The sequence below is a fragment of the Haemaphysalis longicornis genome, unplaced genomic scaffold (assembly GCF_048455015.1).
Source record: "Haemaphysalis longicornis isolate Haplotype H1 unplaced genomic scaffold, Haemaphysalis longicornis Haplotype H1 scaffold_9, whole genome shotgun sequence".
In the NCBI taxonomy this organism is placed as follows: Eukaryota; Metazoa; Arthropoda; class Arachnida; order Ixodida; family Ixodidae; genus Haemaphysalis; species Haemaphysalis longicornis.
In genome coordinates, this window is record NW_027526460.1 from 112,529,054 (window position 1) to 112,544,422 (window position 15,369).

A 15,369-nucleotide genomic window follows, 5' to 3' on the forward strand; every position below is an offset into this window, starting at 1 on the left:
AATGAATAATGCGAACGTACAAAGAAATAAAGGAAGCCCACACTAACGCGTAATACCTGAAGGTAGCGAAGCTGTACACAACCGTCACCACCATCAGCACGATTACAGCAGATTTGTTTCTTCTTCGCTGCCGCGACGACCATATTTGTTGCTATAACGGCGAAGAAGAAAATTTAAGAAGCAGAACGAACCGAACGCCCATACTTTAACTAGGCGCCCGCAGGTGTAACGTGTACCCTATCACGTGTTCTGTGTCGAGAATAATTCCTCTCCGCGCAGTCACAGCCGAGTGAGTCAGCCGTTTCAGTCTCGGACACTAACTCTCGGTCGTATCCGATTGACTGACAAAATAAAAAAAAAACAGAAAAAATATAAAGAAAGGGTAAGACGACTGACTCAAACAGGTGGCGTTGCTCAAGCTCCATTGATCTACCAGACACAAGTTCAAATCCTGCAGGGGATTTCTTTTCTTTATACTGTTATATTGAGTTTTGTGAAGCGCTGAAATCAACTTGCAGTCGACGCATTGTCAAAGTTGGCCACCGACAAAGAAGACCTCCGGCGCTCCACACGCGCACTTATTCCACCGTGTGGATCAAACCTCCCTGGGGGGCTCACCCGCCGTGAGGAGGTGGCGCTACGAAGGATTCGCGTCGGGGCTGCTCTTACACCAGCTGTCACCCACACCTGGCCCCCGGATCGCGGACTCCGTTTGGCCGGACATGTCCATTTTGCACCACGTCGGCATCGACGGCAGATATTCACCATCTTCTGTGGACTTGCCGTGGCCTCCAACGTTCCCGACAGCAAGTACTACATAGTGTGGGACTCAACCCAGGCCCACCGCCCCACTACAGACGCTGGCTCCTTGGGCCGTATCACCGGAGCCTTTTAGACTTTCTGAGTGAAAACTTCCTTTTTACGTACATTTAGACACACTCGCCCCCACTGTTTTATGCTGCAGAGCAAGCTTTCGCAATTAAAAATAAAAACCAATTGCTAAACAGCTACGCTGTTACAATATTAAGAGGCTGCACAATAATATTAAATGCTGTACGCGTGAGATTGCGACAGTTGCCTAAGGCCGGGTTCACACTGTTGCCGCAACTGTTGTAATAACATTAAAAAATGACGTCATTTCACGTCTCAGCCAGCCGAACTGCGTGACACGCCGTTTTTTTACGTCCTTAGATCACGATATGGCTTTTGCGTCGGTAGTCTGAACATAGCCTTACTTGTACTATTATGAGCAAGATGAAAGGGAACACAGGAACGCGTGTCAAACAGTCTAGAAACAGACTCGGAGAGATACGCGGATGTTGCAAGGGGGCGGATTCGATTCCCGGCCACAGCGGCCACTTTTCTGATGGAGGCGAAAAGCAAAAAACGCCCGTGTGTACGAGATTTCGGCGCACGTTAAAGATCCCCAGGTGTACAAAATTAATCCGGAGCCCTCCACTACAGCGCGCCTCATCACCTGCGTTGCGTCGGCACGTTAAACCCCACAATCAATCACTCAAACTCAAGGGGTAAAGGAGGGCGCTCTGTCACTAACTGTTGGCACCCCCACCACGCTGGCATTTCTACAAACCAGCAGCTCACGTCATTTCGCGGATAATATGGCATCGACCGACAGCCGATAAGACGGTAATCGTCGCAGCGACTTACACCGATTCATTTTCTTTTCTTTCTTTCATTCTTTTTTTCTTCGCACAACCACTTGATAGTAATCTTAGACCAAGCTTGCCCTGTATTTCAAACCTATTCTTTATTTGAATCGGCGCGCCCAATTGTCAGTGGCACTTCTAACAGCGGTGGCGCTCGAACCAATGACGACATTCGAATAGAATAAAGAAAAATGAAAAGAATCATAGATAAACTTCCTCTCGTGCGACTTTGTTGCACCAGGTTCGTTGAGAAAAATTCACGTGGCACACTGCAGTGCCCCACGCAGAGCAGTCAACGCGTCTCTGCCCCAAAGAATGGAGGGCGTCATTCAAGTCGGCGGTGGCATGATGCGTTATTAGGCCACCAACGAACAAAACAAAGGACGCGCATAAGCTAGGATGACGTTATTGCCTTATTCCATCTGCATCTATATCTTTAATATTCGGCAAGCCCCAATACACCTATTTTAAGCTCACCCTTGCAGCCCATTTTTCCCGCTTTACAAGATTTACCACAAACCAATATCGAAGTAAGGAGCAGTGCTACCTTTTGTAACGATTTAGCGCAAAAAGTTACAAGTGACGCAATATCTAACAGTTTTATCACTGTCTGCTGGCGACGCGAAGTCCCGGAATGCGAACATTTGTTAGAATAGCGTCCCCCTTTCCACTTTGTTTCCGACGGCGGCCGCTGCATATCACCCATAGCTGGGTCTGAGGGTGTTTTTTGCGCGTTCCTGTGTTCCTTTCATAGTGCTCATAATAATACACTGGATTGTTTCGGCTACAAATGCGACCTTTCACAATGTCTCCTGACCGCTGGCGATTACAAAAAGCTACCGGAGCATTGTTTCCATCCTCGTAGTTACCAGGGCAGGTAAAAATAAAGACGAACAATCTATGAGGCTGATTTCTACGCCAACGGCAGAAAGATCACCCGCCTGCGTTTCGCCCTGCTTCGACAGCTGCTTTACGTTTGACAAGTGCATAAGCGTGGGGGAGACAACGCCAGGAGGAGGAAGTGCTGTACTTTTCCACCGTTGCAAGTGTCAGTGTTTTAAAAATGATACTCTGTATTATTCTCTATCTCCCTCGATTCATTGATTGATTGATTGTAGGGTCTAACGCGCCGACGCAACGTAGGCCATGAGGCGCGCCGTAGTGGAGGGCTCCGGATTAATTTTGGCCACCTGGGGATCTTTAACGTGCGCCGAAATCTCGTACACACGGGCGTTTTTGCTTTTCGCCTCCATCATAAAAGCGGCCGCCGCAGCCGAGAATCGAGCCCGCGACCTCGTGCTCCCTCGATTCAGCTGCCCGGTCAAAGCTAAAAGAACTTTCGCACGAGACGTTTATATAGACAAAGCATTTCTGAACTACAAAACCTGGTGGCAATGTTCATGATTATCAACATTGTTCAGCAAAACGAGAGCATTGGGCATACATGAGGAAAGACTTCAACACAAGTGATATCTGCATAGTTTTAATTAAATATACAAGGCGGCTTGATTTTTCCGATAGCAAAGTAAAAATACAACTTGAAAAAAAAAAAAACTGTTTAGACCTCAAAATACAAAAAGCGCTCACGGCACCTTCTCGTGGCATCGTTCCAAGTTCAAAAGTAACAAAAGGTTCCTTATGATGGTGCGAGTAGTGAAACCCTGAAAAATTGAATTGACTTGAGTAAACCTCTCCTATTTTATCGTGGGAGGGGCGAAACAGGAAGAAAATAGCGTGAGATGTCACCGGGAAAGAGAAAAAAATGCATTTACGTGGCAGGAGCGGCAGAAGACTGTTGTCTTTCGATCACATTTGCAGGAAAGTGAGTAATCTTCTGTTCTACCATTAGTCGCCTTTTCTTTGAAGCTGAAATTGGAAGTCAATTTGAAACAGCTCATCCAATCATAACCAATTCAGCGATTAAGAGGTAAAGGTCGCAATTTTTAGAATTCGAAATCAGACAAACCTTAATTCAAAGGCCTTCAAATATACCTTCCTATTTTGTAAGATTTCTTCATCTGAATGTTTGTGTTACTCCTATTGTGCATTTCTGCCTGTGTTGGAGTTGGTTTTCCGTGATGCGGTTAGTCTCATATGACAAGATTGATTGATTTAAAAACCTTTATTAAGACAGGAAGACCAGAGGTCCGAGCGTGGTAAGGGAAGAAGAAACGAGGCCCGTTCATAAAGATCCCGTTAAACACAGCAGTGGGGAAGTTGGTGCATTATGATTGAAGAATATAGCGCGACATGGACAACGAAACGAAGAAGAAAGATGGGACAAGCGTTTGTCCCGTCGTTCTTCTTCGTGTCGTTGTCCAAGTCGCGCTCTATTTTTCAATCATGAGAGAGAGAGAAACAACTTTATTGAATCGATCCGGCAGTTCAGGGGAGGGGGTGTGGGAGGGGAGACTCTTGCGTGCCGGCTTGCCCCACGGAGGCGACGGCCGTGCTGCGAGCCCGAAGGCGAGCACCGGTCGTCTCACGCTCCTAGGGGAACGTGGCACGTGCTGGACCTTGTCTCTGTGGGTAGTCTTGCTGCTTCTTCGTTGTGGTGTTCCATGTCTTCGTCCTGGCCCCGCGTTCACCCTATCCGTTGTCTCGCAAGCGAGACGACGTCCCGGGTTTCTGCCGGTCCAGGAGCTCGAGGACGTGCTGGACGACGGCCCGTTGATTACCGAGTTCTGTGCTGATGAGCTTGCTGCAGATCTCATCTGGCAACTCGTTGTCTTGGGTGTTGGGTGCAGGGGGCGAGCATTCCCAGAGTATGTGGCTCTGGGTGGCTCGCGCCTTCTTGCACCGTTGGCACGTGTCTGTGTGATATATCTCCGGACAGACGTGTTTCACCCATACCGGAGTCCATATCGCTCTTGCCTGTAGTTGTCGACATCCCGGATGAACATGTGCACGAAACGATGTCTCCACTGATCTTTATTCGTTTCTGTTTCCCACAACAAGGACTCCAAGGACCCGTTCTACCGCAAGGTGTGGGGCATGGTGGAGAAGTTCAAGACGGACCTGCCGCCGGCGGTGGTGCTGGCCGACGGCACGTTGCGCGACATCATGCGCGGCAAGTCGGTGCTCATTCTGAGCCGGCCCGCCATGGCCGCCAGGGCGACCGAGGTGTGCGCCAACTCGACCGAGGGCGAGCTGTACGTGGGCCGGGTGCCCACCTTCAAGTTCAACGCGGTCTTCTACCTCAACAAGCGTATGCCTAGGCCCCTGAGAGATGCCATCAACTACAGGTTCGGGACTACGGTCGCGTGGCTTCGAGGCTCGTTACAACGCTTGCATGGTTGCCGTAGATTCGAGCCTTGAACGCGCCGCAATAAATCACGCCCTTCCCATCATTTGATTTCATCATTGCTAACAGAGTTGAATAGATATCTCATTTTATCAATTTGGAGCAGTGATTGACTTTATTCGATAACGAGTTTGAAACAAGAGGTTAGGGCGGGAATTATAACAGAGGGATAATTGGTGGTACGTCCTCGTGCCTTAGTCATGTATACCGCCTGGGGTGTTTGCCAGGCTCTCCTCGGACATCCTCGGTCATCCTGATGAACACCGCTTGAACGAAGTGGCTCATTTCCTGGAACGAAGATGCTTTGCTAGACACTAATTGAAGATTGAAGTTTCAGTCAATAGAGCTTTGCCATTTGCCGAGTGACGCAGCCTTGCTCTTGGTGAGGCTTGGGCAGTGACAAATTAAATTGGTATTAAAATGCCAAATTAAACGTCCCTGCAGATGGTGCACATGGGTACCGCTGAAAAAGATGGGGCTGTATTTTACCATTTTCTTGTGACATTTTAGTGTTTTAACGTAGCAAAAATTTCAACAAGCTCAAGAATTGACAGTCCCATAACATAACTACAATAATGTGTGTGGGGGGAGGGGGGAGGTGATAGCGGCCTGTTTTTTTATCCCAAACTTCGGAGCATTCGATGATATCAAAAATATTCTTACCGTTATTCTTCAGTTGGGTGAGACTGACAACCTTCAAAAGGTGCAATGCATACAAAACAAAAGTTTGGTTCATTCGAAAGATTGCATCGTTAGAGTCATACTGACAACAGTTTTAACGTACAATTCGCCTAAATAACTTATATAATTAGAAAAAATGAAATGGCCATGCGACCCACTCGCTCATTTCCCGCAACAGAACCTATGATGTCATATGCTGAGCTGTGCGATTGGCTATGGCCGGCAAAAGCAAACGCAAATTAGGCAGGGCTTATAAGCTTTCCGAACGAGCTGTTTTCGCTTAAACTTAGTGCGCATTCTTTCTATAGCAGTAAGAGTTAGTGCGGCACTTTGCCGGCTCGCACTGGCTAACACAGCCGTCGAGCGCGTTGGACTTGTCTGACACAAGTCACTGACCAACTTACATAAGCAGCATGGTCACTTACATGACCATGCTCGTCGAGTCATTGCTTACGTTTTAGGGAACGATTAGTATGAACACTAATAAAAAAACGTCACGTAGAGGAGTCCGGCCATAGGTGTCCGCCGCACACTGGCACTGATAATGACGATGATCATGATTAGATGCCCTCCCTTTGTATCGGGGCGTCGGTTGTCATCAACCGACTTGCCTGTGTTGTTCTGCTTATTAGCCCTACCCTTGACTAACCTAATGAGTTTGCCCCCTCCCCTCTGTTTTAAACTCCCATCGCTTCCCCTCCCCCTTCCTGCCCTTGCACACCTGTTTAGCTCCACCCCTCCCCCCCCCCCTTCTGTTCTTAATTCCGTTGCTATTTCCCACCTATACCCGTCGTGAACCTTAACTTATAGCTACCTCTAAGGGAGTCTGATGCACTAGCAAGAGACCCCCGGGTGTTTTTTCTACATTTCAATAAACGTTGAAAAAAAAATAATTGGGTATATTACCCTTCCTACGTCCCTCTCTCTTCCCTACTTTTCTTCCACCCCCCCTACAGCCACCTCTTCGTCACCTCTATGGCACTGAATTTGGGGCTCCCCCTCACACCAAATCGCAAAGCCTCTGTCAACGTCGTTTCCCCATCGTCCCGCCTGGGCAGTGTATGACTTCAGCAGTATTGCAGTGCCATCTATGAAAGTGGGCGATAAACAAGATAACCAAACATATAGTGTACGAGTACACTATACTAAACGGCTGTATGTGAGGTGGTAGCAGGCATGGTCAGCAGGCTATCTTTAGTTTTATGGCCCCGCTCTGGATACGTCGTCATCGACGTCAAGAAAACACACTATTTACCGGGAGAATTGAAGTTTGGCTTCCTTTTTTAAAATTTCTCAGTGAATAAAGCATCGTTTGCTGCCGGACAAACGCTGAGGGCACAATAAAACACTAAATCTTTCGAATAAAACAAATCTGAATTTTGTCTGTATGGCCGCTTTAAGCTCCCCTTTCAGTTTCGAGAGCAAAAACATGGAGAAAAGAAAGCGTTCAGGCAAAAATGGCGGCTGCGAAAGCACTGCGATGTTTTTTGAAAATCAATACCTATCGAACAACGAGTGATGTGTGAGCGTGGGAGTTGTTATGGTGCAGATGGCAATAGTTGTTGTTTCACTTTTCTGGACATTCGCGAAGAATGCTTCCAAGTACTTCCGAACCTCGCCGTAAAAACTACCACTGACTGTTAGCACCGGAGATACCAGTGTCTCGTGAAAAATTCCGTTAATATCGAAGAAAACAATCAGCATGGGTTTGACAAGACTGAATTTGAAGAGCCTTTTTCGGCCACGCCCAATCGCGCGACTTTCACGAAGTCGTCGTCTGCTGCTTCGTCTCAAGGTCATAACACCAACCCCGTGCCTCATCACTTATGATCTGAGAAATTAAGCTTCCTGTAGAGAGAGAGAGAGAGAGCTCTTTATTAGATGAAAGCAGAGAAGTTTGCCGCCATGTTCCCGCCTACATGCTACTCTGCGGGGATCGGGAGAAGGGAGTAAAGGCCCTAAAAGAAGTAGGGCAGAAGAAAGGGGCAAAGAAGAAATTAAAAGAAAAAGTGAACACGAAGCTTTGCGTGGTGACATAAAAGTCCACACGATCTCACAGGTAAAGTTCTAAATTGTCTCTGCGACGCCGATTCCGTGTAAGTAGCATATACGAAGCTCCCTGCAGCAGTTTCGTTGAAGTAAGAAAACCGCAAGGGAGAACTTTTGAAGCTTATAGTCCGGCGCATCGGTAGACTGAAACATATGACTTTACGACATGCCACTGAACAAAACGACGCGTATTCTTTACCTGCCCTGATGCTGGCTCACTGATACTAAAGAGCGTTATCTAGGGATAGGGCCACAATTATCACCGCATTTATATGCGGTAAAGCGTACGAACCCAGATTGCGCGCGCTGCTTAGACTCTCGCAACTTTTGAATAGCATCTAGCACAATTATGACGTCAACTTCCGTTCTACAACCGTGTTTTCGTTCTTGCTGGTTTTGAAGCTTCAAAGTCGACTGATAATATCATTTTTCTTGCTTTGTAATATACACTTTGTGGACGAAAATTACATAATTCAGCCAGAATTGGTAACGCAGAAAAAATTGCTGGTTGAGAAAGAGAGTAAAAGAGAGAGAGAAAGCTGGAAAGCGAGAATAAAGTTTATTGGTTCAAAAGATACCAAGTTGGTGGGGCCATATTCTAAAATTTCGTTCTAGCTGACTGCCTCGCCCGCGTCCCCCTTAGATAGTTTTTGCTGACCGTTTTCGACGGTCCTCTCCGGTACCGGCTGCCCGCTCAACGCAGCCGGAGCCAATGACGTTCGCGGCCAAGCGCACCACGCATGCGCAATGTCACTCCCGCTTACTATCGGAGAGGAGCGCACCGTGAAAAACGGTCGGCTAAAACTTGCTATTTCGGCAAAAGTGTGCCCGTTATTACGTGCATATTGTTAACTGCAGAACACGGCAAACTAATTAGTACACATAAAGTAAGAGTGCTTAATGTTTGTCAACAGCAAGTTAGGCAGTTACATAGACATCCCTTTGAATCCTGCGTAGATATTTTAACTGCCTCCACAAACAAAAATATCTTCCGGATGGTGAGTGATGTGGTAGCATAGAAGCAGAAGGTGCCCGTGCATTAATTGTTTTCTGTGCGATATGCATACATAGAAAGCATCAACCAAGAGCTTTGACGTATATGGCACTCTGCTGTGTAGTTATGCCCCGCCCCGCCATGCCTCCATTTTTGCGTTGTAAATCTGTTTGGGCGGAAACCACTCTTTCCACCCAAGTTATTCCTTTCCACGCTTTCATCGCAGAATCCTCTGGCTCCGCGAGTCCGGCCTGGTGGAGAAATGGTGGCGAGAGTCGTCCGGAAACTGGGAGGGCTGCGGTCAGGCCATTAGTGACGGGACGCTCAAGTTCTCCGACTTCAAGGACCTGCTCAAGATGTGGCTCGCCATGCTCGGCTTCGGCCTCCTCGCCTGTCTCGCAGAAGTAGCCGCTGGCTGGGCACGCCGTATTCGAACGTCGCGCCTCACCTAAGAACAGAGGGCGCCCCCGTAAAGAGCTTTGCACTTGCGAATGAACACAAGGCAATGCGACAGGCACATACCGTTTAGCGCTGATACAAAAGCTGGGGCGGAATTGCTTTCTTCCATCCTGCTCGAGCCTGTTAATTTCAGTCGAGAGTGATACTGTGCGAGACGTGGTTTCAATACTATTAGCCGATAGAAGCCGGTAGAAGCCGGTAGTAGTCAACTGTTAAATGAAGTGAACGAGCGATGTGGCTTGTGAGAATTCAGTACCTTATGTATGGGAGAAAGTCTAGACTTTTTCTAGCACGTAGTATCTCGTACGTAAACCATTGACTTGTTAGCTCGATTAGATTACCAGGCTCACGTTTGGGCTCAAAAGAATCAAGAACTGTTTAGAAAAAACACTGCGTTGTTTCTTTCAAGCATGTTGGTGTTATAATGTCCGATTCATTACTTGGGAGATGGTCATGTACGAATGGGGATCAAATAAAACCCGTTCGTGTGCCCTGTTCAGGCGAACCAATTGCACATCATTAGCAGCTGGCCGTAGAACTAAATAAAGCAACATATATTCGAGCAAAATACATCAGCTCACCAAAGAAGCAATCACGGAACGTATTCTTTTTCTCATCCTACTGTTTGGTACGACGACGCAAACCGTCTGCTAAAAAGAACGGTAATTGCTCCTCGAACCATTTCGGGCGACCAGTCGGTGCTGTTCTTTATCCTCAAAGCCAGGCCGATCGAGTGAGCCCGGTGTTGATGGAAAGGGAAGAAGAGGGGGGGGGGATCTCGACAGCTGAGCCACCTGGCAGTGGAAGAGGCAATGAGGTAAATGATGCAGGGACACAGAACTGGAGGGGCCAAATCGGCAGCGACGGACAAAGAGGCGGAAGGGGTATAATGAGAACATTCATTTGAAGGGGCCAGAGGGAGAGGTCAAGCTCCCAGCACGGTGACTGATGGAGCAGGCGATCGGGAAAGGCGTTTGTCCTCCTTTATAATGCGGCGCAGGGAGGAGCTCCCACCGTCTCCCGAGGGACAGGGGATAAACGTTGCCCGATGAAGACTATCGCAACCGAGTTGACCGGCCAACTCATTGCCGTTAATCCGAAAGCGGCTAATGGCTGTAGTGCCAAGAGCGCTCGTTTGGCCTTTCACTGAATTCGAATTCAGTGAAAGGCCGAAAGAGTACGTAACCTAAGTTTGGAGGCTAAGGAGTAATTCTGTGTGTGTCGGAGAGCAGCACGGGAGTTGTGAAAAGACTTCGTCCTCCAACTGCTGCTTCCTTCCAATTGTTGCTGCCCTGCGTCGCTGAAATCTATTTTTTGACGACAAATGTTCCTATGGCATCCCTCCATGCAGGTATTGATCTTCCAATACCTCTAGTACCGTCTCTCAGTAGCCACTGTTTTTTCCCTGCAGGTGGTCCACCGGTTGCTAGTTCTACGTTTCACATGTATAGCCCAACTCCACTTACTCCACCCGAGTTTGCTCCCTAACCGACCACGTTAGTTTCCTCTCTCTAAGAGTTACGCCAATCATTCTTATTTCCCCTGCTCGGTGGACGGACACAGCTTTTTTAAGGTCCTAAGTAAGTCTCCCAAGTCTGCGCCATCTGTCATCCCCCAGATGACCAGTGCATTGGTTGATGTGTATGTTAGAGTGGTGAAAAATTGTGCGAGGTAGTGTCATCAGCTGTGGTTTTCAAAGCGATGCTCAAATATCTGCCGCGATCTACGCCGACCGTCCCCGAGGGTCGGTTCCGGCACCGCCGGCCCGTTCACGCGGGTGCCGCGAGCGGCCGAAGGATATGTGCCTGCGCGCAAGCATCGGCCGAGGCCGTGGCAGGTACGTATCTTCATCATCGATCGCTTAAACGGACGCGGATACAAAGTTACACATACAAGAAAGAGGGTGGCAGTGAAGTGAAAAGTTGTATTGGGGACTCTCAATTACAACTGTAACGATAGCGGCGAAGAAATATCTGCCGCGACGTTAAGCCTAAAGTTCCCAGCATTCGATTACGTGCATCTGAAGCCGGCGGCGAGCGGTTCGAGAAGACCCTTTCGCCGCGCACGCGCGTGTTGCGTTTGGGTTCCCCTATCACTTTGAGGGGCCCCCAATGCTTGGTTCTCCTATTTTAGAACTCCCTCGTACACAGCCTCGCCTTCTGTGAGCAATCGTGAGTTTCATTGATGCTAGAGGAAGGCAGGCTCACTGTAAACAGAAAAGAGCCCACGTTACAATTATACATTCCCACGCCGAAGTCATAATAAAAACTAAACATAGCCGTGTCCAAACCCGCTCGAAGGCGTTGAAAACTCGCGTTCATGCCATTCATACATTGCGTGCAAGTTGTCCCGAAAAGTAAACATATCAGCCGTGCAGAGTACAGGCTACGGCAGTGATCGTTAATCAAATCCGGGAATAACTATGAAAAACATTGTACGGGTAATAGGCACTGCTTAAGCCAAACTGCGCATAATAGCATCACTTTTCAGCATGCGCGGCGAAGCAATCCGATCACCGTTCTCACGTAGTCATTCATTTACCAGGCAAGGCGAGCAGTACGCGCGGTGAGATCACAGTGCGCGACGCGCTTCCGTCGCTGTTACAAGGTGTTTCCTTGCACACACAGTCTCGTACATGTCACGTCACAAGTATTTCATAATGAATTTAGAGTGTACTTTTCTCGGCCTCAGTTGCATCGTCCTGGGCGTTAGCTGACTGCGTACGAGCTGTGGGGCGCGGCGGTTTCGCCGGGAAAAAGCGAGTCGCTGATTGCCCGCCCGGATTATTTGGGTTGCAGACAACTTTTTGGGTAATTTGCATCAAATCCACAAGGAGCGCGCGGGGGGGAAGGGGGGGGGGGGCGGTGGCCACAGACCCACACACACACACACACACACAAACACGCGGCCGCATACGCAAAGGAAATGGGTTGTAGCAGACGACAACCCGACCCGGCGTCCAACAAGTGACGTCATTCGTAGGTGGCGCCACGGTATGTCCTCGGGGTCAATATAAGCAGCGCTTTAACGGCTAGGCTTTGTTTCCTGTTGTCAGAGAGCGAGTGTCCAAGTGTAGCAATATTGCCTCAGGGTTCTTTCGCTCACTAGAGTACTTTGGAAAAGCGCTAAGCAAATGTTCGATTGTCTCAAGACCACCACATAGAAGGCAGTCCGGGCTGTCCTCGCGTCCGATTGTGTGGAGATACTTTCGGGTCAATGCTACTCCAAGTCGCAGCCTGTGTAGCAAGATCTCTTGACTTCTAAGTATATGTGTGTATATATGAATATATGCATGTATGTATTTGCATATGCATAAATATATGCGTAAGTGTATGACAGCTGCATCTTACCGGTATTCACCTACGGGGCAAAAACTTAGAGGCTCACTAAAAGGGTTCAACTTAAATTGAGGACGACTCAGCGAGCAATGGAACGGAAGATGATAGGTGTAACATTAAGGGACAAGAAGAGAGCGGAGTGGATCAAGGAACAAAGGCGTGTTAAGGTCATATTAGTAGAAACTAAGAAGAAGAAATGGGTGTGGGCAAGGCATGTAATGCCAAGGCAAGGTGCCGTTGTTCATTAAGGGTAACAAAGTGAATTCCTAGAGAAGGCAAGCGTGGCAGTGGCGGCAGAAAGTTAGATGGGCAGATGAAATCGAGAAGTTTGCAGGGATAAATTGGTCGCAGTTAGCACAGGCCCGGAATAATTGGAGATCCATAGGGGAGGCCTTTTCCCTGCAGTGGGCGTAGATAGGCTGATGATGAAATATATGTGTGTATGTGTGTATGTGTGTAGGTATGCTTTGAGGATAGTTTATAGCAGGGTGTCGAACCGGAACCGGAACCGAACCGAAAACCGGAACCGAACCCGAATTGTCACCCGGAACCGGAACTGAACCGGAACCGTATTTTTTCCGCCATTTTGGAACTGAACCCGAACCGGAACGAATTGAAGGAACCGTTCCGAACCGGTTCCGGGGTGTCAAAACTGTAATTTCTAGTTTTCGATTATGGTGCCACCTTTTGTTTGAAGATATTTTTACCACTCGCCCGACAGCACCACAAAATATTTTGCATAGTCTGCAGTAGCAGAATAACCCACCAGGTTCTCTGCCTATCATTAGCCTCATTATGTGCCGTCTCCATGTGTTCTTGTCCCCATTAATTTGCACGCAGTTTGTTTTTTCGAGATGCATCATTACCAACTCGCCCAACTCTCAACCCTTTTATAGCCTCATTTAATGTAAAGTTGACCGCATAGTCTATCCGTTTGCTTTAGATACTGCTTATCACACTAAGTTTGGTTTTTCATTCAGAAAAAGTTAAGCTAGAACGTATATTCCGAAGGAGCACATCATGGATTGTTCCTCATGATTTCTATCGGCATGGTGTTTAATATTGTGTAAACTTGTTAATGTGTAGTTAATTTGTGCGCATTCCTGCCCCCCTGTGAAGGCATTCAGGGATATTATCAACAATAAATGAATATCTTCCACTCATTTTAGTTTGAATAGGCAGTTATATAAAAACAGCGGTGAAACAAACACTCCCAGTTCTCCAAGTCATCGGTACCTTTTCTTGTAGAGTGCCGTTGTGTACCTTCTGCTCTCAGTGAGCATGAGAACTAAAAAAATTAGAGGGATTTTTAATTTCCACTTTCAAAGTAGATGCGACCGAATTTCTGTATTATCTTGAGTTTTCTCTACCTTAAAGTTAAGGGTAGCATGAGAAAAAGTCGAATAATGCGGATTAGCAGGTACACTGGAGTGGATTTGTGAGATGAGTGGAGGAGCTAGTGAGAATTAGTGGGATTGGTGTGTTGATTAATTTGGATTAGAGGAATTAGAGGGTCGGTTAAGGTGAACTATAGGGTCGTACCAAACACGATCCCTTTGTGGTCATTGGTATTTGTAAATATTGCGGCGGTTTCCTTCTCGACCAATCAGAAAATTTAGTTTCGCAGAAAATAGCCGGGAAGTTATGTGACGACCAACTGAATGCTGCAAAATGCCTTTCTTTAAGCACGTTTTGCGCTGTTACATTATTTCTAGTGTAAAAGTGACATCTCGAACTGAAGTTAGTAAATAATTACCTAACGCATATTTTATACTCATCTAAGTGTTTTCAAAACAAATATAGAGGGTGTTACGACGATAATTGGAAATTAAAAAAAAATTGTCAGTGAATTGCTGCGTGGTTCCCTCTCAAACTTCACACAAAGGTCGCATTTTGTGGTCTATTTGTTTTCACCGGCAACAACGACGGCACTTGCCTGCTTATTGTGAAAATAAGTAAAAATGATTTTCGCCTATGAGAAAATGGCGGCCGAGGAAAATGGCGGTCTCACGGTCCCAAGCTGTGTCGAGTGCCTGGGACCCTGAGACACCTAGTGGGCGGCTGCAACAAATCTTCCCTAGAACCCTCCTTCCCCCCTTCCCCTTAAAACCTCCACCTTTCTACAGAGCTTTGGGAGAGACCCGTGGCCAGCTCAGGCCTCGAAGATCAGCTGTGCCTGATCGAAAGTGCCGTCGACTCGGCCCGAGATCAAGGCGTCCTTGAATGAGGGCGCCTCTCTGAAACTTTTCCTCGATTTAATTAAAGTTCATTCTCTCTCTCTCTCTCTCTCTACAAGCGACCATTACCACTGCTTGCGACCTCACTAAGTTACTATCTTTCCTAGAACCCAATCGCTGCCACCTGTGGCTGAAGTGTCAGTAGCAAGTTGTAATCGCTGGTCAGTGAGCCCTTATCTTTCCTTCTAACCAGCATGTTAGGAGATGGAAGGTGTGGAGAATGGCATCCCTTTAAACGCCACCTGCAATGGTTTACAGTGGAGGCTGACGCCGACGGGGGACATTTTTCGACTTCTAGCATTGCTAATGATGTAGTGTTCACGCTAAAACGCTGTTGAAACTATGGGTAAGTAAAAAGTGTTACAGACCAACCAATTTTTGTTAAATTAGAAATTTTTTTTCCCCTCACCGTGCGAAAATACGTGCGAGTGCGCGCGTGCATGCGTCGACATCTGATGTTAGCAAAATAGACAGCGGGCGCACAGCCTCTCTGCTACCCAGATAAGTTTCCTGCCCCAAAATGAGGCTTCCCGCTTGCCAGTAAAGTACCTGTCTACCTGCCTTCCGGCCAGCCAGAAGATTCCGGCGAGGTTGGGGGATTTGGAGACGAGGGGTGGCCCGCGGGCTAGTATGTGTGTGT

At 47.6% G+C, this 15,369-nt stretch overlaps 1 protein-coding gene across 1 annotated transcript in view; it reads left to right on the top strand.

The window, feature by feature from the left end:
- The window catches only part of LOC144153361 (putative glutamate receptor), a 59,582-nt gene extending 49,969 nt beyond the window's left edge, over window positions 1-9,613 (top strand). The window contains exons 6-7 of the mRNA XM_077685013.1: window positions 4,626-4,912; window positions 8,922-9,613. Coding sequence (XP_077541139.1) covers window positions 4,626-4,912; window positions 8,922-9,147 — 513 coding nt within the window. The 3' untranslated portion in view covers window positions 9,148-9,613. The remainder of the gene's footprint in view (window positions 1-4,625; window positions 4,913-8,921) is intronic.
- The last annotated feature ends 5,756 nt before the right edge of the window (window positions 9,614-15,369 follow it).